The following is a 27877-nucleotide window of genomic DNA, read 5'->3' on the forward strand; positions in this document are numbered from 1 at the left end:
GTACTCTCATTCTGACGGCACCCATTTACTGCAGAGGATCTATTGGTGAGCAAGTGATGTAATGCTAAATTTAATCTTCCTCATCTTGGATGGCCTGAGAGTGAGTCAATTTTGGTGATATCTTACTTTTAGCTAAATGTCACTTGTTTTGAGTTGTTATCTAATGCAATGACATTTTAAGTGTGCAAAGATTCTTCACTGTTACGAATGCTTCAACAAATGAAAGTGTTTTAATTTTACTCACAAAGCAAGTGGGCAAGAGAGAGGTGAGGTGAATGTAAACACAAGTGACACGGAAAGGAAAAATGACATGGAAAAGCAACCCGGGCTATCAGAGTAATTCACTGCATAATCTGTATCCTATTAACACGTTTTATTTAATGCTGTTTTGATTCACATCAATGTGCTAAACGAGAAAGCACTCTCACCTGCATAATGAGTTAACCATTCTCTTGAGAGTGCAAGGCTGAAATATTCATATTCACAAGGAAAAACATCACTTGAAAGCGTGAATTAAAATGACTGTCTGTTTTAGGGTTCTCTAGGGATCAAGCAGCAAGCGACGCTTTTTAGAAACTGTCGCTAAAAGGGAATGTTCATCCGAAGATGACAATTTATTTTGTTCTTTTGCTTCTTTGGCAATTTGCTATTAAACAAGTGAGAAGCAATGGCATCAGTCACGTCAAACCCAGCACTAGGTGATAAATAAGAGTGTCCACAATACACTCTCAGGCAAAAATATACAAAGCTGTCACTGTGACGGTACCCTAAAGACACAAAAGCTAAAACGTACATCTTTGTACCTTATTTACTTCTAAATGGTACATATTAGTACTTCTTAAAGGGGGCATTGGATGCAAAATTCATGTAAGATGCAACTATTACAGAAGGTTCAAATGCTCCAGAAGGAAACACAATGCATTTAAATTTGTAGATCAGGGTAGATTTTACTTATTTTGTCTTCTGGGAAACATGTAAATATCTTCTGTAGTTTCTGAAGGGCAGTACTAAATGAAAATAATATGATGTTTAGGCTAAATAAGAAAAATGTACACGTTTTCATTCTGTTCAAAAGTTTTCACCCCGGCTCTTAATGCATGTCTTTTCTTTCTGGAGCATCAGTGAGTGTTTGAACCTTCTGTAATAGTTGCATATGAGTCCTTCAGTTGTCCTCAGTGTGAAAAGATGGATCTCAAAATCATACAGTCATTGTTGGAAAGGGTTCAAATACACAAAAATGCTGAAAAACCAAAGAATTTGAGGGACCTGAAGAATTTTGCTGAAGAACAGCGGACAGTTTAACTGTTCAGAACAAACAAGGGACTCATGAACAACTATCACCAAATAAAAAATAAAAAAACACAGCTGTGGATTATTCAGGTAACAACACAGTATTAAGAATCAAGGGGATGTAAACTTTTGAACGGGGTCATTTTTACAAATTCGACTATTATTTTCTCTTGTGGACTATATGTAAACATCTTTTAATCTAAATAAAAAATAACATGCATTTTGTATGTAAAATAATTAACACTTTCATTAATATTATTAAAGTATTGGGGAGTCACAGTACATGACATTTCTTTAGTATAGTACCTTTTCTTCAATATAATATCAGGACAGTTAATATTTTCTTCACATTATGGTTTCCAAAAATCTAAATGAATTTTAAATTCCAAATTTAAAAACATGTTATCAATGAAAAGGTGTATTCACAACATTGTCCCTCCGGTTTCCCAGACAAGGCCTAAGCCTAGTGTTGTTTCAGCTGAAAGAAACTTGAACTGACTGATCTTAAAATATATCAGTGCCTTTGTTTTGTCTCAAGATGCACACTAGTAATGTTTTTTCATGCATGTTAAGTTATTTACACTGTTAAAGAGTTGGATTCCCATGCTAAACATGGGCAAAGTTTCAAAAAACAATTTGGACGTATAACAGAGTATTTCTGTGCCAAATACACAGTTCCGGGTTTCTTACAAGTTTCGGAAAGTTTTTTTTCAATCTTGGCTCTTCATGATGTCCTGAAGAGTGGAACTCCTTGTATGGGCATTTCTCCCGAAACAGCGCGCCCGTGCACACATTGACCAGGACGAAAGCAAGAGCACGCCCTTCAACGCGCTTCATTTGGCTGCACTGCTGCACGGGACTCACTCAGAAAGAATGTCTCTAAAAAAAGTGTGGTTTTGGGTGTAAGGCAAAAATAACCTTGCTCAGCTTGCCGAAGATCCCAACTTTACGTGAACAGTAGAGTGTGTTTGTTGACGAACGTTTTATAAATAAGGCCCAGTTCGATGCTGGATTTACACATCTTTTGATATTGAAAGATGGAGCGGTCCTAGCTATAAAAGATCCCGTTTATGATTCAGAACTGCAGCTGGTAAGTGAAATAGCATCAAATGTATGTGTCTCATTATGTCAATCTTTAGCTCCGCTGTTTTCGGAGAGAATCGTAAAGCTGTATCTTTCTTTTGTAAATATGATAACACTAAAGACTTTCTGGAGATATGAAGGATGCAGTACTACTATATAGGTACTCAAGATTAACATGAGATTGGGTGAAACTGTGTGTGTTATGCCCCCTTTAAATGTCCTGATTGAGCTGTGGCCTAATCCTGGCTTAGTCTAAGCCCTGTCTGTGAAACCAGGCCTGTACATATAATTTGCATTTTTAATGAATTTCTAAATAAATGAGTAGATCTGGACAAAAAAATAAAATTGATTACACCTTCAGAGTATTGTGTGTGACCTCTGACCTTTAGGGCTGAGACAAGGTCCTTCCAGGTAGAAGACGCCCTTCAGCAGTGCAAGTTCCTGCAGGATGATGCCAAAGCTGTAGACGTCACCCTTTTGTGACCCACATGCAGGTGGGTTGTCAGCACGCAGAAGCTCAGGGGCCGTCCACAGCTTGCCTGCGAACGCAAAAAACGATGTTATATTTTCACACGCACGCAATCTATATATAAGTGTTTTCACGGCACTCACGTGCATAGAAAGCGTGCATGTCATCCATGTTGTTGTCTTTGTGGAAACTTTCCAGGCCGTAATCGGTGATCTTCAGCACGAAGCGGCTGTCCACCACGCAGTTGGAAGACTTCAGGTTGCCGTGGGAGACAATGACGCTGTTGTGGAGGAACGCCATTCCCTTAAAGTGGTGAAAAGATGACAGTCTTACAAAGACATCTGACAGCATCCGTCGTATTTATGTGCATCGTACCACATATTAAAATATTAATTACAGACTCTTTTGCAAATATGCTTTCTGGAGTCTTAATTTGGTCGTCAGGGAATTGACATCCTCATAAAACTCTTCAAATGACGGATGTTTTAAAACCACCCCATAAAATGTCACACAGAAGTGAGCTTCAATTTTACAGTATATGTTTATAAGTGCAAAGCGGTTTGCTGTGAAAGATTTATATTTTAGTATTCTTTGACAAGCATCATTAAAACAGCAAGACATCTTTTCCTTTCCTTTTCCTCCTGAGATTAAGAGCAGAAGAGTCTCTGGCGTGCAACGCTCACCTTAACAATGTCATTGATCAGAGAATAGCGAAACATCCAGTCCAGCGTGATTCCTTCACTCTCCATGAGGTCCTATAGGTCACACACACACACACACACACACACACACACACACACACACACACACACACACACACACACACACACACACACACACACACACACACACACACACACACACACACACACACACACACACACAGCTCATGAGGAAAGGCGTGTGGAGAGAAGACTTGATGGGAATTAATTACATTCCCTCACATCATTCTGTCAGTTATGTGCTATTATATTTTCACAGTTATAGTTAAAGCATGTAATTTTCTTGTTAAAATACTTTTTATCCCAGCTGAATGTGCAGAGACAACTCTAAGTAAGCCATTTGTAGACTGATTTTGAAGAGTGTAAACACTGGTGCTTTCAAAACATTGCTGTTTGTTGGAGCAATCTGACAAAGCAACACTGGCTCAACCAAAAGCATTAGTCTTCTATTGGTACATTTAAGCCCTCATAAGAAGATCGTATTTATGAGCTGGAAAGTCAACAAAATACAGCAAGATTTTTTTCTACAAAATGATGAATAAAGAATGCACATCAGACATGTTTTTGCTTATTTTGTTACTACTAGATTCACATTAGATTAGATTTACCCCCAACTCTGAACTTTCCCTCTCATAATTATGACTTTATGGTTATGTTTATGTTATAAGATCTTTACGACATGACTTGAACGCACCATAATGCAGTGTCTTAAAGTGAAACTATTTGAAAATATGGAATCTGAGGGTGCAAAAAATCAAAATATAGAGAAAATCGCCTTTAAAGTTGTCCAAATGAAGTTCTTAGCAATGAATAATACTAAGCAAAAATGAAGTTTTGATATATTTATTGTAGGACGTTTACAAAATATATTCATGGAACATGATATTTATTTGATATCTAATGATTTTTGGCATAAAAGAAAATATCTATCATTTTGACCCATACAGTGTATTTTTAGCTATTGCTACAAATATTCCCATGCTTTTTACAACTGGTTTTGTGTGCCTTAGAATAAGAAATGCAGCACAATTATTTATATCAGAATGTTGTATAATTAGACAGTAGAAGACGTATGGTTATTTGGATGCCTTTTTTGTTTTTGTGAGCATTTATGCATTTGAGGGTGGGGCGAAACTCATCTAATTTTCTCCTCCAACTTCAAAATTGTTGACATTGTTGTTTACCCTTTTTTTTGTAAAGGATGTTTGACTTCCTTTGAACGTATGCTTTGTAAACACTGGATTGGTACTTCCGTCTACGTCAAGATGAGTTTTTTTTTATAGTTTAATAGTTTAATTAGTTGTATTTTGGGATTGTGTATAGCCCTTTGAAGCAAAAATCATAGAATGTTTTTCTCAAAAAAACATTTCTTTTCGACTAAAGAAAGAAGTACATGAACATCTCAGATGACATGGGGGTGAGTAAATTATCAGGAAATTTTATTCTGGAAGGGAACTAATCCTTTAAATGTATTTATGTATTTATTTATGTATGTATTCATTTGTTTGTTTATTTATGCATGCAGCGAAAATGTTGGCAAGGCAGGACAAAAAAATTAAATCCTTATTGTTGAGTCCTGCCTGGTGAAACAAAAAATGTGGCATAAGCATGAGCAGTGTATGAATACATCTACTGTAGGTGCAGTAACTGAAAGCAGTGGTGTGCGTCAGTGTTCACCTGTAAGCTTCCTCGAGGGCAGTACTCAGTAAGGATGCAGATGTTGGGTGCGTCGATACAAGCGCCGATAAAGCGTGTCAGGTGTTCATTCTGAACATCACGCATCTATAATAAGAGCAGAAGGGAGAACATCATGAGGAGGAAAGGACAAAGAGAGAGGGAGAGCTGTTTAGCCACTCTTTTCCATCAGTGCCCAGCTATTAATATCTCCCAGGACATCATATAAACTTAATTAAGGCACCTGGCAAAAAGCACAAAACGACATGGACACAGACTTACATGTTTGAGTTCAAACAGCACTTTCCTGGTGAGCTCGATGCGTTTCTTGTTGACATACTTAATGGCTGTTATGTTTCCCTGGAAAAGAGGCATCAACGCACATTAGTTTCACCCTGATTGCTATCGTGGGCTTGGCAAAGAGCTGGAGGGCTTTGGAGACGAATAAAAAAAAAAGCCCCATCATTTAAAAGAAGAAAAAGAGCAACATAATGCGTTAATTAAGCATCATCCTAATTAATGGGGGAAATGATGACATGTGGACATGAATAGCGTTCATCCTCAGGGGTTCTGGTTAATTGGAGAAGAGCTATAGGGCTCATCCGATGAAGAACGGGCCCATTAGCAAGGGCAAGCCGATGGTATTATGGGGATATCTGAAGATGAACCCTTCTATTATTTTACTGTTCTGTTGCTAGGCAGAATATGTGATTTATTTATGAGCAAAATGGCACATAGCCTGCAACAGAAGCACACAACCCACAGCAATAGTATGAATAGGGCTGAACAGTAATTAATACACAACAATAGAGCTGGAAGTGGGCAGGGCTTAGTATACCAGTGTCTGTAACGGGTCAGAACAAATGGTTCTAAATAATAAACCTACTATTTTGACTCAATTTCCAGTTCAACACTTGTGAAAAAGAAGTACAATTGTAGTTTAAATTTATATTAAAAGCAATCTGCTCAACTTTAGTGTGCTTTTTGACCCCGTTAAAGGATTAGTTTACTTCCAGAACAAAAACTTTGATCATTTACTCACCCCTTTGTCATCCAAGATGTTTATGACTTTCTTTCTTCAGTCATAAAGAAATTCTTTTTTTAGGAAAAAAATCATGAATTATCTCCATATTGTCAGGATTTAGTCTTGTCTGTCCTGTCTTCCCAGTGTTTCCCCCCATGTTTCTAGTCCTAATGGTTTAGTCCTTGTTTCCCCCTTTGGTTTTGTATTAGTTTGGTTCAGTCCTTGCCCTTATTTGTATTTCCCCCTTGTTATCTCGTTTGTAACCACACCCCTGTCTCTATGTATTTAAAGTCTGTGTTTTCATTTATATTTCTGTTTTCCCGGATTTTCCTTTATCCTCACCACCTGCTTGAACGTGATACATATAGTGGACTTCAATGGTGCCCCCAAGTTTGAACTTCCAAAATGCATTTTAAATTTATCTTGAAAAGGCTCTAAACAATCACAGCCGAGGAAGGAGGGTCTGATCTAGCGAAACTGTCATTTTCGAAACAAACTGACAATTTATATACTTTTAAACCTCAAATGCTCATCTTGTCTTGTCTCTGCCATACATTTTTTTGTAAAGGGTGTTTGATCTCATTTGCATGTTCTTTGCAAGTTAGAGAAGAAAACGAGATGGGAGTTTTCGACATACCCTAACTCTGTTGAACCGGAAAAAAACATAGACAAGACAAGCATTTGAAGTTAAATAGTTAATAAATTGTCAGTTTGTTTTAGAAATGGCCCATCGTTTTGCTGGGTAAGACCCTTTTTCCTTGGCTGGGACCATTTAGAGACCTTTAAAGCTAAATTTAAACTGCATTTTGGAAGATCAAACTTGGAGACACCATTTAAGTCCATTATATGGAGAGAAATCATGAAATGTTTCCTCAAGAAAGATAATTTCTTATCGACTGAAGAAAGAAAGACATAAACATCTTGGATGACAAGGGGGTGAGTAAATTATCTGCGAATTTTTGTTCTGGAAGTGAACTACTCCTTAAGTACATCCTTACATGTAATTTCATAATTCTATTGTCTTTAAAATGATTAAAGTACATTATATTTAATTTATATTTCAATTTTACATTTAATTACATTTCTATTGAAACATGTAGGTCATATATGTAAAACATATTTGTTTTACACATACTTAGTTTATACCACTTATATTATACCACTTATTATACATGTTGTACAACTTTTTGAGCACAGACCTGAAAATAAAATTTCCAACTTAAACTTGTAAATCTTGTATGCTTTGGCGCACAGACTTAAGATTGGTCTCTTTTTAAAGAGCACATTTGATTACTGATTATTGTCAAAGTAAAAAAGAATAAATGTTACTTAGGTTTGTTTATTGTTATAAAAAAAATCACAAAATACTATTTTTACATTTTTCCAAAACATGTTTTACTTTAAACCTGAAAATCTAAACAAGCTGTGATTCAAATTTGAGTTTTAAATCTAAAAAAAGGTTTCAGTAAGATTTTTAACTGAGTGTAATACTAAATATTTCCAGTAGATTAAATTTATTTAACTCTGGGTATACTTGCCTTACAGACATGAAAACATATATCTATAGACACTGAAATGTCTACTTTCAAATGAACCAATTCAAATGGAAAAAAAAATATTCTCAGATTATGTAATCCATAAAACATGCATGCAGGCGCATCACAGCTGTGGAGATGACGAGAGTAGCCGACATGATCTTCTAAGCCAAAAAACAATGAAAGAACCAGTTCATTAATAAATGATTAAAATGTTAATGCAGTGTCCTTGCTTTTTTCGCTGACACATTTAGAATTATTATATCTGGCAAACTTTTTGAAATGTGTTTGAGCACTTATTAGGCTATTTAGGCAATTAAAGGCTTGTAATTATGATACTAATAAACGTTGGACTAATAGTCTACTACTGTTTAAAATTAACCAGAATTTTTTTTAGTCAAGGGCAGCCCTAAATTTAACTTTAAAATGTCTCCAATAAAAAAAATCCTGAGATTCAAATGTGTCCCAGTGGAGGGGCTGTCAAGTGCCCCCTTAAAAAAAAGAAACATAGGGAACAGTTAATAGTTAATAACAAGATTTGCCAGCCATTGGCCAATCCACCCCTCACCACCAAAACTTTAATACCTTATAATAGCCTGTCTTGGCATAGATCTGGAAGTTTCCCTCCATAGTCAGCAGTGAGCCGTAGTTAGAGCCTCTCTGTGTAAGGAAGGATGAATAAGACATGAGCAGGTATACTCAAACCATAGGAAGCTATTGGAAATGACAGTGTGTGTTGCTCCTCACCAATGACATGGTGAGTTTGCTGCAGGCTCTGCGCAGCACCTTCTCCATGTTACTCATCTGGATGTCGTCCCAGTGCACACGCCACAGCTGAGCAGTCAACTCATTCTCCAGCTTCAGCTTCCTGACGCCGCCGAGTGACGGACAGAGAAAGAGACAGAGAAAGAAAGAAAGAAGAGAATAAATAAGCAGAGGAGAGGAGATGCAACTAGGAAAAAACATGAGATTAATTTTTTTTCAGAACAACATATATTTGGCATAAATGGTAAATAAGACAAATCAATATATGCATCACTGTCAGCACTGGAATACAGTGTATTGAATTAAGGTAGCAATATGATGCTCATTAATCAATATCTGTAAATATGGCATGTGTACTGATAAAATGTCCTTCAGAGGAAAATAACTTAAAAATTTAGTTTTATTATTAGCATTTGCATGATTATTATCAAATAATAACTGAAGCATGCAGATATTCATAGAAATAATACACAGCAAAACAAACAATCTCATTGTCTGTACATAGTTGGGTTACTCTACAATTGTTGCATTGTTTTCATCTAAAAAATTCCATTCATCAATCAACATGTGCAACTTACCATGGTATATTAACTCATTTAACTAATGCTAATTTTTTATTCTCATTTCACACAAGGCCACACTAAATAATTGGAGAATATTAGAAATCCATTCACAGACTGTCTCTTCTTTGTCAATGGTGTTACATGTGGATACAAAATATAAGTCAAAAAATATTTTTCAATAAAAAATAGTACCATTTCGATTGGTCACACACATTACAATAAATCTTTTTAATAAATAGTTTTACATGTAAACATTTGGGAAGTTTTGTGGCATAAACCAAATTTTGTCATATATTGGAGTTAGATAAATTTGAATTTATTAAAACATATGATTTTCCTAATAGGAAATGTGTGTAAATTGCAGTTGTACATTTTGTCATTTTAAGTGAGCAACAGCATCTGCTAGAGGAATTGGAGAATTACCCATTGGAGAATTTGGTATTCATCAAAATGTAGCTATAAAAAGAGGCAGATGAAATCACAGAAACAGAAGATCATCAATGCATGGATATATGACCGTCTAAAGCAGGGCTCTCCATTTCAGCCTGAACTATTTTACAAGATGGTGATTATGTATGATTACCATTATGATGTGAAATGATTACGTATGATTTTTAGAATAAAAGCATGAAGACTCACCAAATCACACAAAAAAGATCTCAAATGCATACCCATTAGCCACAAATTTGCAAAAATGTAATAAGTACAAATTGCCATGAGAGTGGGTTGTACTACCTTACTGTGAGTGTGAGCTATTTAAAGGGATGAAATAATGTACTTGATTGACATACCATCTGTGTTTTTGGATTATACTTCGAATGACAATAACACACTGTTGATATTTTCACTGTTAGTCACTACCATATGTCCTAGGAATTATAATATGTCCATATGTCCAAATCTCTTGATATCCTGCCTCAATGAATATCATTCCCTTCTGGTTGGTCATTTTAATGTTGTTTCGAAGTTCCTACACTAGGGGTCGCACTTAGGAACCCAGACACCTCTGAACTCGTTGAGGTATTAATCCATCCAGGTATTATTAGGGCAGTGTGGCATTTCCTCACTCATTCTTTTTTCAGAGCCAATGCAGCGTCTCTTAGAGCGGCAATTTATTCATCTCTCATACTCTTTGTCATTGGATCTATGGCATGGACATCAATCTTTCACTTCTTCACACCCAAATAAGTATACAAGGCTTCCAGGTACGAGGCCTTGGTGATATGCATTGGGGAAGAGCAAGGGCAAGAGTAGTTTTTCCAGGTGAATCTTCACAAGCCTCTCGTTTCTCCCAGAGCATGTGTATTCTGGTAGAGTTACCAGATGAGTTTGAAAACTTGTTTCAGTCCAAGTTGGATTTCTGGAGCTGGAGCCACCGGTAGAAGATGTTTCCACAGGAGCTACACCCTTTGGCGCTTCATTTCAGTCTGAGGCTGATTCTGAGATGGTGGCATACTTATCTGGGCAGCTGAGAGCATCAGGCTTGAGTGGACTCCTTCACCCTGGCCTGAGCACTCTCGGCTGGAAAACTGGTTATTGAGGTGAGAGCGTGATACTCAGTTCCTTTCAGCCCAGAAGTGCATGAGGAGATGACGGAATTGTGGAAGGCACATTTTTTTTGCCAGAACACAGTACACTGGCTCCTCACTTCTCACCACCCTTGATGGTGGTATGGTCCCCTAGGTGGAAAGAGCAATTGTGGAACATCTTTGCTTGCAAAATGCTGCCACATGGCTGGGATGCCAGAGACTCCTGTCCAGGGCGTGTAAGTTGACATTGTCCCCCGTGGCGAGAGCTTATGCTGCAACTGAACAAGCATTGTCTGCCCTGCACACTATGGCTCACATGCAGGTCTATTAGATGAAGGTGTTGAAAGGACAAGGTATGTCCTTAGGGCTACGTAATGGTGCAGGATCTGGGGAGGGTGATATCCAAAATAGTGGTTCAGGAGCGGCACCTGACAGGGATACAGGATGCTGAGAAAGTTTGTTTTCTCAATGCCCTCCTTTTCCAGGTTGGTCTCTTTGGTGACACTGTCAAAGATTGATTCTCAACAGACTTCTGTTGGAAGGTGGATGCTGCATCACCTTGGCTGTTTGCCACTTGGCCACCAAACAGTCAATTATGGCCGGCAGCCATATCACCCTGTAGCCCAAGATTGGTCACCCACTGAAGCTAAGCAGGGCTGAGCCTGGTCAGTACCTGGATGGGAGACCTCCTGGGAAAACTAGGTTGCTGCTGGAAGAGGTGCTAGTGAGGCCAGCAGGTGGTGCTCACCTTGTGGTCTGTGTGGGTCCTAGCACCCCAGTATAGTGACGGGGACACTGTACTGCCAAAAAAGCACCGTCCTTCGGATGAGACGTTAAACTGAGGTCCTGACTCTCTGTGGTCATTAAAAATCCCAGGATGTCTTTCGAAAAGAGTAGAGGTCTGACCTTGGCATCCTGGCCAAATTTGCCCATTGGCCTCTGACCATCATGGCCTCCGAATCATCCCCATTTCTGATTGGCTTCATCACTCTGTCTCCTCTCCACCACTAAGCTGGTGTGTGGTGGGCGTTCTGGCACACTATGGCTGCCGTCGCATCATCCAGGTGGATGCTGCACACTGGTGGTGGATGAGGAGATACCCCTGACACTGTAAAGTGCTTTAAGTGTCTAGAAAAGCGCTATATAAATGTAACATATTATTATTAATATTATTATGGTTCATACACATGCAGCATTCATGGCCCTTATTGTCATAACAACCAGGCACTGAATTTAAACATCAAAACCTTTTTGGACACAGTTGCATTGCCTCCTTATGTTTTGATGTGCCAGGTCTGTTGCCAAGTCAGTGGGACAAACTTCGGTGAACCCCAGTTCCTGTGTACGCCAGTGGATTCTTCAACTGATTTGAGGAGCAAGGTCAATGTTGCTCACCCATCGCCATGTGTTATAATGGACACAAAGTCTTCCACCATGATGAACCTTGCTCCACAATGCCACAGGAACCTCACCTCAGGAACATTGAATGTAGTTCCACTTGGCATGGTTTCTGTATGCATGGATAGCACTCCACAGCTAATTCCGCTGGTTGCTCAGAACTATTTGCCTCAGAGTGCTTCTCTGTCACCAGGTACTGCATTGATTGTTCTCCACTAATGCGAAGCCCATCACAGAAAGTCCATAGGATGCATCTCCACATCACCTCCCTTCGGGTAGGATGTGGTCTACTAGCGTTCTTTTCACATTGGAGGAAGCGAACACTTCCCAGCAATCAGGTCTTATAGCCATTGAATTTTATGAGTATTTTTGAGAAAAAGGCTTCTGGCTGAGATGACCTATACAATTTTTTGTGAAGAATAAGAAGGTCATACTGCCTGGGCATTGGAAGGTTACAAGGCACCACCATGGACTCGTAATGCAGTTCAGTCACTTGCGGCACTTTGTATAGGGACCTATTATTGTCGACACACTTCGACACAATGTTGCATTGACCAACTGAAAAAGAATGTCTTGGTTACGTATAGTAACCCTCATTTTTTTATGTTAACCAAGGTGTTTACTGGCATTGCTGACCTCTTAATAATTTTCTACCCATCAGATAAAATTGGGTAAAACGAGAAACTAAAATTCTGAAATTACTTTTTATATCTAGCTATTTCATGCTTAAGCTGAGTGGGGCTCTGCATCTCTCATAATACATTATAAGATGTAAGTAATTTTTGTTTTGTTTTGCAATTTATATGACTGCAACCTATGCAAGACATCACTCTCTATGAACTACAGTAAAAGCATCAGATTGAAAGTGCAAGCTATGCAAACTCTGAAAGTATTACTAAATGTAAATAGAAATGTGTGTAACACTATATAAATATTTAATATTTTTAAAATGTTAAATGAAATGTTAAAATAAATCTTTTTTATAATCTCTTGCAAGTATTATGAAAAATAAATGCAATTAAATAAAAATAACATGAATGTTATAGGATCTACATCATATTTGGCTGCAGTTCTTGGCATGAACTTAATAGAAATCATATGCATTTCATTGTCATTGGATACATGGTCACATATGGTATAAATTGATGAAGTCATGGAGACGTAGACTGAGTTGCTATATCTTTCTCTGTCGTGGTCTGGCAGTACGTTCCCTAATTAAACATCAGGAACAGATAGAGGAGGAGAAAGACAGAAAGAAAGACAGACAGAGATATAATATCAGACCCAGATCACCCAGCTCAATATTTGCACACCTGACATGTAGTGTTACATCATGTCTACTCTGCAGGCCAGTGACACGACAAAAGAAGAACGCTCATGTTAAAATCAATAAAGCTTGATTAAAAATGCTCTAATTTTGTCACATCTTGTCGCTCACTCTCAGTATAGGCACTGTGTTTATCTGCACAGGATTCAACTGACCTGTATATGAAGACTGTGACCGTTACGATGATGATAAAAATGAAGCACACCACTATGGAGATCATCTGGTGCATGGTGACCGTCTCTGAGGAAAAAAAACAAGAACACAATCTCCATACATCTGAATTGCATTATAGTTTACACAGACAGCAGCAAGGCCATCAAATCTGCTGAAATAATCTCATACATATTATTTTATTCTGTCCTTTTCTCTTTCTTTCTCTGCCACAGATGTTAGCAGGGTGCGATTTGCCAAGGGGAGGGGGGGGGGTGGTCCCCCATCTACTCTATGCATAAAATAAAAACATCCCACGAACCCTCTTTTAGTCCCCTTCTGAATCAATTGATTCGCGATACATGCTTTAAAGTCCAGTTCTGAATCAACTGATTTGCGATATGCGCTTTAAAGTCCAGTTCTGAATCAAATGATTTACCATACACGCTTTGAAGTCCCGTTTTGAATCAAATGATTTGTGATATGCACTTTAAAATCCTGTTGTCAATCAAATGATTCGCCACACGTGCATTGAAGTCCCGTTCTGAATCAATTGATTCACAATATACCCTTTAAAGTCCCGTTCTGAATCAAATGTTTTGCCATACATGCTTTGAAGTCCTGTTTTGAATCAAATGATTCGCCATACGTGCATTGAAGTCCCGTTCTGAATCAATTGATTCACAATATACCCTTTAAAGTCCCGTTCTGAATCAAATGATTTGCCATACATGCTTTGAAGTCTGTTTTCAATCAACTGATTTTGTGATACACACTTTAAAGTCCCATTCTGAATCAAATGATTCACCATACATGCTCTGAAGTCCCGTTTCAGATCAATTGATTCACAATAGCCACTTTTAAGTCCCGTTTTGAATCAACTGATTCCCGATACATGCTTTAAAGTCCCGTTCTGAATTAAATGATTTGTGATACGTGCTTTGAAGTCCTGTTCTGAATCAAATGATTCACCATACGTGCTCTGAAGTCCCGTTTCAGATCAATTGATTCACAATAGCCACTTTTAAGTCCTGTTTTGAATCAACTGATTCGCGATACATGCTTTAAAGTCCCGTTCTGAATCAAATGATTTGTGATACGTGCTTTGAAGTCCTGTTCTGAATCAAATGATTTGTGATACATGCTTTAAAGTCCCGTTCTGAATTAAATGTTTTGCCATACATACTTTAAAGTCCCGTTCTGAATCAAATGATTTGTGATACGTGCTTTGAAGTCCTGTTCTGAATCAAATGATTTGTGATACGTGCTTTGAAGTCCCGTTCTGAATCAAATGATTTGCGATACACGATTTAAAGTCCTGTTCTGAATCAAATGATTTGCCATATGCACTTTGAAGTCCCGGTTTGAATCAATTGATTCACTATATGCGCTTTAAATTCTCGTTCTGAATCAAATGATTTGCAATACACGTTTTAAAGTCCTGTTCTGAATCAAATGTTTCGCCATACGTGCTTTGAAATACCATTTTGAATCAATTGATTCGCTATACACAATTTAAAGTCCCGTTCTGAATCAAATGATTCACCATATGCTCTTTGAAGTCCTGTTCTGAATCAAATGATTCACCATTCGCGCTTTGAAGTCCCGTTTCAAATCAATTGATTCAGAATAGCCACTTTTAAGTCCCATTTTGAATCAAATGATTCACCATACGCACTCTGAAGTCCCGTTTCGAATCAATTGATTCACAATAGCCACTTTTAAGTCCCGTTTTGAATCAACTGATTCGTGATACATGCTTTAAAGTCCCGTTCTGAATTAAATGTTTTGCTATACTTTAAAGTCCCGTTCGGAATCAAATGATTTGCGATACACGATTTAAAGACCTGTTCTGAATCAAATGATTTGCGATACACAATTTAAAGTCCTGTTCTGAATCAAATGATTTGCCATACGCACTTTGAAGTCCCGGTTTGAATCAATTGATTCACTATATGAGCTTTAAATTCTCGTTCTGAATCAAATGATCATGACACACTCTTTGATGTCCCGTTTTGAATCTATTGATTCGTTAAACACACTTTAAAGTCCCGTTTTGAATCAAATGATTCGCCACACGTGCATTGAAGTCCCGTTCTGAATCAATTGATTCACAATATACCCTTTAAAGTCCCGTTCTGAATCAAATGTTTTGCCATACATGCTTTGAAGTCCTGTTTTGAATCAAATGATTCGCCATACGTGCATTGAAGTCCCGTTCTGAATCAATTGATTCACAATATACCCTTTAAAGTCCCGTTCTGAATCAAATGATTTGCCATACATGCTTTGAAGTCTGTTTTCAATCAACTGATTTTGTGATACACACTTTAAAGTCCCATTCTGAATCAAATGATTCACCATACATGCTCTGAAGTCCCGTTTCAGATCAATTGATTCACAATAGCCACTTTTAAGTCCCGTTTTGAATCAACTGATTCCCGATACATGCTTTAAAGTCCCGTTCTGAATTAAATGATTTGTGATACGTGCTTTGAAGTCCTGTTCTGAATCAAATGATTCACCATACGTGCTCTGAAGTCCCGTTTCAGATCAATTGATTCACAATAGCCACTTTTAAGTCCTGTTTTGAATCAACTGATTCGCGATACATGCTTTAAAGTCCCGTTCTGAATCAAATGATTTGTGATACGTGCTTTGAAGTCCTGTTCTGAATCAAATGATTTGTGATACATGCTTTAAAGTCCCGTTCTGAATTAAATGTTTTGCCATACATACTTTAAAGTCCCGTTCTGAATCAAATGATTTGTGATACGTGCTTTGAAGTCCTGTTCTGAATCAAATGATTTGTGATACGTGCTTTGAAGTCCCGTTCTGAATCAAATGATTTGCGATACACGATTTAAAGTCCTGTTCTGAATCAAATGATTTGCCATATGCACTTTGAAGTCCCGGTTTGAATCAATTGATTCACTATATGCGCTTTAAATTCTCGTTCTGAATCAAATGATTTGCAATACACGTTTTAAAGTCCTGTTCTGAATCAAATGTTTCGCCATACGTGCTTTGAAATACCATTTTGAATCAATTGATTCGCTATACACAATTTAAAGTCCCGTTCTGAATCAAATGATTCACCATATGCTCTTTGAAGTCCTGTTCTGAATCAAATGATTCACCATTCGCGCTTTGAAGTCCCGTTTCAAATCAATTGATTCAGAATAGCCACTTTTAAGTCCCATTTTGAATCAAATGATTCACCATACGCACTCTGAAGTCCCGTTTCGAATCAATTGATTCACAATAGCCACTTTTAAGTCCCGTTTTGAATCAACTGATTCGTGATACATGCTTTAAAGTCCCGTTCTGAATTAAATGTTTTGCTATACTTTAAAGTCCCGTTCGGAATCAAATGATTTGCGATACACGATTTAAAGACCTGTTCTGAATCAAATGATTTGCGATACACAATTTAAAGTCCTGTTCTGAATCAAATGATTTGCCATACGCACTTTGAAGTCCCGGTTTGAATCAATTGATTCACTATATGAGCTTTAAATTCTCGTTCTGAATCAAATGATCATGACACACTCTTTGATGTCCCGTTTTGAATCTATTGATTCGTTAAACACACTTTAAAGTCCCGTTTTGAATCAAATGATTTGCGAAACATGCTTTGAAGTCCTGTTCTGAATCAAATGATTTGCAATACACATTTTAAAGTCCCGTTCTGAATCAAATGATTTGCCATATGAGCTTTGAAGTACCATTTTGAATCAATTGATTCGCTATACACAATTTAAAGTCCCGTTCTGAATCAAATGATTAACCATATGCGCTTTGAAGTCCCGTTTTGAATCAATTGATTCACAATAGCCTCTTTTAAGTCCCGTTTTGAATCAAATGATTCACCATACGTGCTCTGAAGTCCCGTTTTGAATTAACTGATTTGCGATACACGCTTTAAAGTCCCGTTCTGAATTAAATGTTTTGCCATACATACTTTAAAGTCCCGTTCTGAATCAAATGATTCACCATAGGCGCTTTGATGTCCTGTTCTGAATCAAATGATTCACCATTCGCGCTTTGAAGTCCCGTTTCAAATCAATTGATTCACCATAGCCACTTTTAAGTCCCGTTTTGAATCAACTGATTTGCGATATATGCTTTAAAGTCCCGTTCTGAATTAAATGTTTTGCCATACATACTTTAAAGTCCCATTCTGAATAAAATGATTTGTGAAACGTGCTTTGAAGTCCCGTTCTGGATCAAATGATTTGCGATACACACTTTGAAGTCCCAGTTTGAATCAATTAATTCACTATATGCACTTTAAATTCCTGTTCTGAATCAAACGATTCATGACACATACTTTGAAGTCCCGTTTTGAATCAATTAATTCGCTATACATGCTTTAAAGTCTCGTTCTGAATCAAATGTTTCACGAGCAGATCGGAGCACTTTGAAAATTGAATCATTTTGCGACGCAGTGGTTTACTGATTCAAAGTTTGAAAAAGCTCCATTAATACTGTGTTTATTGCTCGCTTTCTCTATATAATTTATTTGTTGTATGAAATGAAATCATTACAACTAATAGGCCTAACTTACAATGCTTTTATTAAATTGTGATCACGTTAGACAAAGTTTCCATTGTATTAAAAACATTTCATGAAATGACACTCATTATCTGGTACTTGCCTAAAAAGACGGGTATAAAATGTGTGTGTTTAACTGATTACACTAACATTAGGTTACTTAGGTCATAGCCTTACTGGAGCTGGATCAACCTCTGCCTATGGAGAGAAAAGTTTTCAAAAGCATCTCCCCCTCACCTTTTTTTTTACAAATCGCACCCTGGATATAAGTATTTAAAATTTGTTTCAAAAAGAGCTTCATGAAACTGACAAAAACTAAAATGCACAATGAGAGCAAAGTAAGCGAATTCTTCAGACAAAGGACTAAATTTGAATCAGGTAGGTGTCCTTACATTCACATGGAAGATAATATTAGTATTTAGAACACAACTTATAACACAATATCCCTAAATCATGGTCAGTATGCTTAAAAAAAAGATTAATACTTTTATTCAGCAAGAATAAATTAAATAGATAAAAGTGACAGTAAAGCCACTTATAATGTTGCAAATCATTTATATAGTTGTATATTGTTTTTATGCTGTTTTTCTTTATCAAATAATCCTGAAATATTTTAAAAATACAATAATATAAAATAGCTATTTTAAATAGCAAAAATATTTTACAATATTACTTTTTCTATTGTCTTTTTAATCAAATAAATGCAGCCTGGGTGAGCATAAAATACTGAACAAATAAATAAATAAATACAAAAATCTTAACAACCCCAAATTTTTGAATGCTAGTGTATATTTTTTATTTGAACTTAACTTACTACTAACATAAAACTGACAATTTATTAAGAAATATTGTAGGCATTTCTTTTTTTTTTAATTAATCATGTTTTCTTGGAAATATACATTTAACTAAGAGTAATTTCATAGGGATTTCATCAGTAAATATTAGATTTGATAAATCCTATGAGGTTCTGTGCTATTAGTTGGTTTACTACTTCCCTCTTTGATGATAACAAATCAGAATTTACCATGGATGGATAATTTACTACAAAATTTACTTCAAGATGGTAGCCCTATGTAAGCCAATTGTTTACTTTAATTTTCATAACATCAAATAAAATCAAATAAGTTCTAATCAATTAAGCTGAGCTTTAACAGAGTATACTTCAGTCTGTAAACCTTTAAACACATGCTTAGTCATTTTTAAGTTACTGCATAACAGAAATAACTAATTTTAGATATATCTTTTCTTTTTTGAGGATCACTTTCAGGTGATGAGACCTTAGAGTCTCTCACACGCTCTCACAATAATGATCAACTGCAGTGTGCTATTTCTGGATCTGTTATTAACCTAAATTTAATTGAGAAACATTACAGAACTACATTAAAACAACATGAAACATGCTTGGATTTAATTATCACATTAATCATTAACTCAAAGTGTTTCAAGCTGCTTACATATACACATTTTTGCATCTATTCACTGGTCTCTACAATGTTCATTTCAGTACAGAATCTTCTTGAAAACATTTCACTGAAATTATAATGAGAAACGTTATTTCTTTATAATGTATGCAGATGTATACTTAACACAGTATAGTATAATGCACAGTCAGTCAGTCATTGGTACATCCCAACAGGGTTCAAATAAAACTAAAATGAAATGCCTGACTGTATAATGTGCTTGCTTATGCAAAGCTACTTATAAATGCAAGGACATGAAATATTGATTTGAGTCTAATTTGTTTTATTATGTGGAAAGATACGTTTGGGAACACGATTTTGGCTGAGCATAGCGGAGTCTGGTGTCTTTCTTTTCACACAGGTCTATTATTACATGAGTTATATAGGGCTGCACTCACTTGCCAGGCAGGCAGGGTTGTCGTTTTTGAAGCCGCACAGTGGGATATCTGGAGGCGGACTTCCCTTCAGCCAGTACACCTTCATCCCTGGCTCCGGAATCATCCGCTTCTGACTGCCATTATACACGGACACAATCTAGGACATACAGGCATCATTTCAGCAGCTTCGAGGTGGGTTTAGCCAGTAATGTGTTTTAAATGTGAAGAGCTATATGTGATCAGATGAAGGCCTCTGTACCTGATAAACTCCTGTATCTGTGTCAGTCATGTCCCATAGAGCAAAGTCAATCTCCCGATCACCATTCTCATCCAGCTGAATGTGTCCGGTAACCCCTTTACAGATTAGAAAACAAACATTTATTTCAAGAATATTATATAAATGTATTTTGTATTGCATGCATTTTTTTTTACATACTTTGAAGTGTACATTTAATAAATATAGTATCTCACAAAAGAGAGTTCACCCCTCACATTTCAGCAACCGTTTTAGTATATCTTCTCAAGGGACAATACTATAGAAATGAAACTTGGATATATTTTAGAGTAGTCAATGTGCAGCTTGTATAGCAGTTTATATTTACTGTCCTCTGAAAATAACTCAACATGCAGCCATTATTGTCAAAACAGTTGGCAACAAAAGTGAGTACACCCTAAGTGATAACAGCAGTATGTTGTTTAACCATGCAAAGCCACATGTCCTATTCATCATGTTTATGCTTGTTCTGTGCGTCAGGTGCAGAACCTAACTTCAAAAAACAGACGCATGAGTGCTGCCAGCATTGCTTTAAAGGTTGCAGAAGTAGAAGGTCAGCTTGTCAGTGCTCAGACCATACGCCGCACACTGCAACAAGTCGGTTTGCATAGGCTTTGTCCCAGAAGGAAGCCTCATCTGAAGCTGGCTCACAAGAAAGCCCGCAAACAGTTTGCTGAAGACAACAAATCCAAGAGCATGAATTACTGGAATCATGTCCTGTGGTCTGACGAGACTATAAGATAAACTTGTTTGGTCAGATGGTGTCCAGCATGTGTGGCGATGCCCTGGTGAGGAGTACCAAGAAAATTGTGCAACCTCCAGCAGCTCTGTGATGTCATTATAGAGGAGTGGAAGAGGATCCCAGCAACAGCTTGTGCAGCTCTGGTCAATTCCAAGCCCAGGATGATTAAGGCAGTGTCACATAACAATGGTGCTAACTAACACAATTTATTGACAGTTTGGACAAGTTCACTTAGGGGTGTACTCACTTTTGTTGCCAGCTATTTTGACAATAATTGCTGTATGTTGAGTTATTTTCAGGGGAAAATAAATCTATACTGCTATACAAGCTGCACTTTGACTACTCTAAAATATATCCAAGTTTCATTTCTATAGTATTGTCCCTTGAGAAGACATACTAAAATGGTTGCTGAAATGTGAGGGATGAACTCACTTTTCGTGAGATACTGTATAAGCACACAAGTGTTGTACTGAGCATGTGGTCTAATTTGCACTGGCACATCATTAATCATTCATCACAGAGCAGTTTAAATAACATTGATGGATGAACACAAGGCTAACGCAGTCAGCAGCAGATTTACAGCACCTGTAGGGGAAAAAAAACGCCTTGGCCAAACCACACAGGGCAACGAGGCTAAGAGATAATCACACCTCATTTATCCAGTAGATTTTCCCATCATTGATGCAGTAAGCACTGAGCAAGCACACTACGCTTCTTGCCAGCAATGTGACTCTTTCCCGGCACTCAGCATTAATGCCCACTACCTGACTGCACTTTTCTGATGCCTGGCACCGAGCTTAGCACCTGAGCTCTGCTAACCCATGCAGAGACATTCAATAGGCTGTGATTTTAACAAACCATGGCTAGTTTCTCTTGGCTTATATTCCACAGTACAAAAAAAGCCCTAACAAATGGCTTTTTAAACTTGCTTGAAAGCATTAGATTATGTAAGAATATTTCTGCCATAAAAAAAATTAATTGTGTCTTTTTATATCTCACAAATCAATACTTGCAGAGCAAAAAGCTCATAATTTTGCCATATAGGATTTTGAGAAAAAAAATCCAGAAATGTGACAAAAAAACCTAAATTCTGAGAGAAATATCAGAGTTGCCAGATGTAATCAGAATTCTGTGAAAAAAAGTCAGAATTGCAAAATATACTGTCATCGCAGAATTCTGAGAAAAAACTGTGAGATATAAAATCGAAATTTAGAAAAAAAAAAATCTGAATTGCAGATGTGAATTCAGAGAAAAAAATCAGAATTGTGAGAATTAAACTCTGAATTCAGAGAAAATAATCTGAATTGTGAGATGTTAACCTTTCAGAATTTTTAAAATGCAGAATTATAGATATAAACTCAGAATTTCAGTTGAGTTTTTAACTGAATTCAAAGAAAATAATTTGAATTGTGAGACATAAACTTAGAATTCAGAGAAAGAAATTCAGAATTGAAGATGCAAACTCCGAATTCAAAGAAATTAATCAGAATTGTGAGATGTAAACAGAGTTCAAAGAAAAAAATAGAATTGTGAGATGTAAACTCTGAATTCAGAGAAAAGAATCAGAATTGTGAGATGTAAACAAAATTCAGAGAAAAATAATCTGAATAGCGAGATGTAAACTCAGAATTCAAAGAAAAAAAATCTAAATTGTGGAAGTGAACTAAAAATTCAGAGGAAAAGAAATTCAGAATAGTGAGATGTAAACTCAGAACTCTGAGGAAAGAATTCTGAATTGTGATATGTAAACTGAATTTTTTCTACTTTCTTTTTGAATTGTAAATGTAAACTCAAAATTCACAGAAAAATGCGATGTAAACAGAATTTTTAAAGAAAATCTGAATTCTAGATGTAAATTTAGAATTCAGAGAAAAATTCTGAATTGTGAGATGTGAACTTAGAATTTGGAGAAAAAATTCAGAATTGTAGAAGTAAACTCAAAATCCAGAGAAAAAAAAATTAGAATAGAGACGTAAACTCAGAATTCAAAGAAAACACTCAAAATTATAGAAGTAAACTCAAAATTCAGAGGAAAAGAAATTCAGAATAGTAAGATGTAAACTCAGAATTCTGAGGAAAAAATCTGAATTGTGAGATTTAAACTCAGAATATAAAGAAAATGGCACCTTTTAGCTTTAGATCTGTCTTTTCGGTGGAATGTTTTTCTCCTCAGAAAAATGCAAAGTAGAAACATGTCTGTGTTTGTGTAAAATAAACTGGCCACTTAATGTTCTTTGATGTGTTTGGTCCATCTGCTGTGGTCTACCACTTCAACCTCTTCCCAACAGCTCCTGTAATTATGAACACAGATTTGCTGTCCAGCACCATATCCGACACTCAGACACTCTATGTCACCACAGCACACTGATTCAATAAAATCCCTAAATATAGCCCGAGCCATGCAAAACGCACACCACAGTAGGTGAGGGTTTCTGTGCGGTTGCCAGGATGTTGTTTTGTGGTTTTTAAAGTCATTTGCATGTTTAGTTTACTGGTGCTCAAACAGGGCACCTTAGCAAGCCTGCAAGGTGACTTAAAATTATTTAAAAGTTGTGTTAAAATAAAATAAAATTAAAATTAAAAATTTAAAAATTATACTAAAGCAACATGGGATCACAATTCTCAGTATGCTAATCTGCAAGGACTGATTTTCCTCTCCTGCAAGTTTCATACCTCATTCACTTTTAGATTTTACTCTATAATGAATCTGTTCTTGCACGGTCCTGATTAATTTATATTCTGTTACTGCCAGGTCATCAGGTGTTCCATTAGAACAACAGCATTTTTTTTTGGAACAACATTAGCATGAGTAAATACTGACAAAATTTAGAAAGAAAAAAAAGAAAAAGACAAAAAAATCAGAATTGTGAGATTTAAAATGAATTCAGAGAAAAATATCTGAATTGTAAGACATAAACTTAGAATTCAGAGGAAAAAAAATCTGTATTGTAGATGCAAACTCTGAATTCTGAGGAAAAAAAATTCTGAATTGTGAGATGTAAACTCAAAATTCTGAGGAAAAATTTCAGAACTGTAGATGTAAACTCATTTTAGAAAAAAAAAAATCAGAATTGTACATGTAAACTCAGAATTCTGAGGAACAAATCTGAATTGTAGAAGTAAATGCAAAATTCTGAAGAAAAAATATAAATAGCGAGATGTAAACTCAGAATCCTGAGGAAAAAATTTTGAATTGTAAATGTAAACTTAAAATTCACAAAAAAGAATTTAAATTCTAGATGTAAACTCGGAATTCAGAGAAAAAAGTTTGAATTGTGAGATGAAAACTCAGATTTCAAATAAAAAATTCAGAATTGTAGAAGTAAACTCAAAATTCAGAGGACAAAATTCTGAATTCTAGATGTAAACTCAGAATTCAAAGAAAAAAATTGTATTGTGAGATGTAAACTCAGATTTCAAAGAAAAAAATCTGAATTCTAGATGCAAACTCAGGATTCAAAGAAAAAAAATCAGAATAGTGAGATGTAAACTCAGAATTTAAAAAAAATCTGAATAGTGAGTAAACTGACTACATTAAACTCAGAATTCAAAGAAAAAAATTCTAGATGTAAAAAAATTAGAAATTGTAGAAGCAAAAACTAAATTCAGAAAAAAAGTTTAATTGTGTAATGTACACTTAATTGTAAATGTAAACTCAAAATTCACAAAAAGAATCTAAATTCTAAATTCTATCTAAACTCAGAATTCAGAGAAAAAAATGTTAATTGAGAGATGTGAACTCAGATTTCTGAATTCTGAATTCTATATGTAAACTTAGAATTCAATGAAAAAATCTGAATAGTGAGATGTACACTCAAAATTAAAAAAAGAATCTTAATTCTAGATGTAAACTCAGATTTCAAAGAAAAAAAATTTGAATTGTAGAAGTAAACTCAAAATTCAGAGGAAAAAATACAGAATTTTAGATGTAAACTCAGAATTCAAAGAAAAGAAAAATCAGAATTCAAGATGTAAAAAAACCTGAAATTGTATAATAATGAATAGTAAACTCAAAATTCTGAGGAAAAAAACTTAGAATATAAAGAAAATTACATCTTTTAGCTTAAGATCTGTATGTTTTTCTTCTAAAAAAAAATGCAAAGAAAAAAAAGATTTTACTCTATAATAAATCTGTTCTTGCACAGTCCTGCTTAATTTAGATCCTGTTACTGCCAGGTCAACAGGTCTTCCATGAGAACAACAGCATGAGTCAAAACTGACAAAATGTTTCATTTCATTTTTGGATGAACTATTGCCTTAATAATTACAGAGGCATGTTAAAAATAAAATAATTTATGGTGGAACTTGGCTGATTCACAAAAGTCTGATTCTAGTTATAAGAGTCTTTAGAGAGCTGCTATTCCTGAAATCCTTTACCCCATGCGTCATTCCCCTGGTAGGCTTTCTAATTTCCGTGTCAAAATGGTGCGAAGAGGTTTGAATGCAGAACAACTACACGTATTCTGTAAAGCTGCCGACTCTTTCAACCCTTGAAGCAGAATTGTGTGTCATGAGTCCAGTGAGTATCGCTTTCAGTGTCAGCGGGGTGGAGAATGACTTTTACTGCCTCGGCGTGTTGATACTGATCAATACTGCTCACCGTGGGAAGCGAGACAGAGACGGACCACAATGGAGATGCAATAGAGCAAGAGAATGGAGTAGAAATAACAACAGAGCGACAGTGACAACACAATAAAGACAGAATCGGCCGAGACTGCGCTAAGAAATCAATGCTGAAAAAAGACACTCAAAGACAGTGTTATGTCTAGAGAGACTGTTTTAAAATAGATGCCTCGAATGCACATCTTTCTCAGCAGTAATGGTGATTTGGGCTCCCGAGGTCCCAGCGGAGAGCAAGGTTCAGCTGGCAGCATAGAGTTTCATCCCTGTCACGGCACCGTACGGTTTCCATTTGAGCCACACTAATAGGCCGCCAGTATAAAGTGTGTGTGTGCACGCGTGTTTGTGTGTTAAGTGGGGGTACGTGCATGTGTGCATGCTCAGGGGTGTTTGTCTCTCCGACTGAGGGCATAGTTCCCTCCCTCCTCAATATCTGAGCCGGAGCATACTGTAACTGTTTTTGCACCGTCAAATTGAATGAATAAGAAAACTGGTTACTGGAGCCTGCAACAGCGTCTCCTCTTTGAAACAGCCCCTTTAGTTAGATTGATTTCAGAGGAAAACATCTTTTTATGAAGTTATATCTATGTAATTAGACATCTGCGACAGCGATAGGCTGACAGACTCCCTTTCGCGGGAACGACGGCAGAAAAAATCAACCTTGCCGTGACTGGCATTTCTTTCTTCCTTTAATTGCAGCTCTAATTAGCTTGGTATTTACAAATAACAGCAGACAAGCTAGAGGGAAATGACATGCGGGATTTGTTGTTCTTGAAAAACAAGGAAAGCAGAAAAGAAAAAAAGAGCACAGTGAATGTTCATTCATTTAAAAAGGAAAACTTGTGCACATTCTGAATGCAAAGTAAAATAAAAGTAACTGACTGATGTAAGATTATGGTGAAAAATGGCAATGTCTATTGAAAATAAACATATACAGTCAAGCCCGAAATTATTCATACCCCTGGCAAATTCTGACTTAAAGTTACTTTTATTCAACCAGCAAGGTTTTTTTTGACCGAAAATGACACAGGCTTCTCCCAAAAGATAAGACGAAGTACAAGTGGCATCACTGTGGAAAAAAATATTTCTCTGCTTTTATTTTCATTTGAACCAAAAGGTTCCATGTCCAAAATTATTCATACCCTTTGCAAACTGTCACAGTCTATGGGAAAATCCAAAGTTCTATACCATTCCAAATAGTCCAAGCTGTTCTAAAGCATCCTAATAACCCTGATTCATTGGGAACAGCTGTTTTAATCAACTCAACAGGTGAAAAACAGAAAATATCTGCTGTTGGTTTGTGGACAGTCATGGCTAAGACAAAGGAGCTCACTGAGGACCTGCGGCTGCGCATTGTGGCTGCTCAAGTCAGGAAAGGGCTATAAGACCATATCTAAGTTCCAGTGGCTACAGTGCAAAGTATTTTTTTTTAAAAAGACAAGACGTTCCGCACTGTAAAAAATCTCAGAGGATGTGGTCGGAAGCCAAAAGTGACACCTGTGCTGGCCAGGATGATAGTGAGAGAGGTAAAAAAGAATTCAAGGATCATCACCAAGGCCATCCTGGTGAATCTGGGCTCTGCTGGTGGCAACATCTCAAGGCAGACAGTCCACAGACACTGCATACTGCTGGGTTCCACGGACACAGACCAAGGAGGACACCACTTCTCCAGATAAGGCACACAAAAGCCCGCTTGGCCTTTGCAAATGCTCATCTGGACAAAGAAGAAGACTTATGGTCTTCTGTTTTATGGTCAGATGAAACAAAAATGTAATTGTTTGGCCACAATGATGTAGCCTTCATTTGGCGTAAAAAAGGAGAAGCCTTCAACCCTAAGAACACCATCCCCACTGTCAAACATGGTGGTGGGAACATAATGTTTTGGGGGTGTTTTTCAGCCGGTGGACCAGGGAACCTAATCACAGTAAACAGCACCATGAAAAAGGAGCAATACATCAAAATTCTCAACAACAACATCAGGCAGTCTGCAGAGAAACTTGGGCCTTGGGCACCAGTGGACATTTCAGCACGACAACGACCCAAAACAGCAAAAGTGGTGAAGAAATGGTTAGCAGACAAAAACATTAACGTTTTGCAGTGGCCCAGCCAGAGTCCTGACTTAAATCCAATTGAGAATCTGTGGAGGGAGCTAAAGATCAGGGTGATGGCAAGGAGACCCTACAACCTGAAAGAGTTGAAGCTCATCGCTAAAGATGAATGGGCAAAAATACCAGTGGAGACATGCAAAAAGCTGGTCAGCAATTATCGGAAGCGTTTGATTGCTGTAATAGCCAATAAGGGATTTTCTATTAATTACT

The 27877-nt window shown here is 36.7% G+C and overlaps 1 protein-coding gene across 1 annotated transcript in view; it reads right to left on the reverse strand.

Moving 5' to 3' along the window:
- The window catches only part of npr1a (natriuretic peptide receptor 1a), a 174574-nt gene that overhangs the window by 21696 nt on the left and 125001 nt on the right, over positions 1-27877 (reverse strand). The window contains exons 6-15 of the mRNA XM_073822471.1: positions 20183-20277; positions 19945-20080; positions 13535-13619; positions 8545-8665; positions 8383-8457; positions 5521-5598; positions 5242-5346; positions 3526-3597; positions 2986-3145; positions 2757-2912 (exon numbers count right to left, since the gene is read on the reverse strand). Of these exons, the coding sequence (XP_073678572.1) occupies positions 2757-2912; positions 2986-3145; positions 3526-3597; positions 5242-5346; positions 5521-5598; positions 8383-8457; positions 8545-8665; positions 13535-13619; positions 19945-20080; positions 20183-20277 (1083 nt within the window). The remainder of the gene's footprint in view (positions 1-2756; positions 2913-2985; positions 3146-3525; positions 3598-5241; positions 5347-5520; positions 5599-8382; positions 8458-8544; positions 8666-13534; positions 13620-19944; positions 20081-20182; positions 20278-27877) is intronic.

Source organism: Garra rufa, chromosome 17 (genome assembly GCF_049309525.1).
Source record: "Garra rufa chromosome 17, GarRuf1.0, whole genome shotgun sequence".
In the NCBI taxonomy this organism is placed as follows: Eukaryota; Metazoa; Chordata; class Actinopteri; order Cypriniformes; family Cyprinidae; genus Garra; species Garra rufa.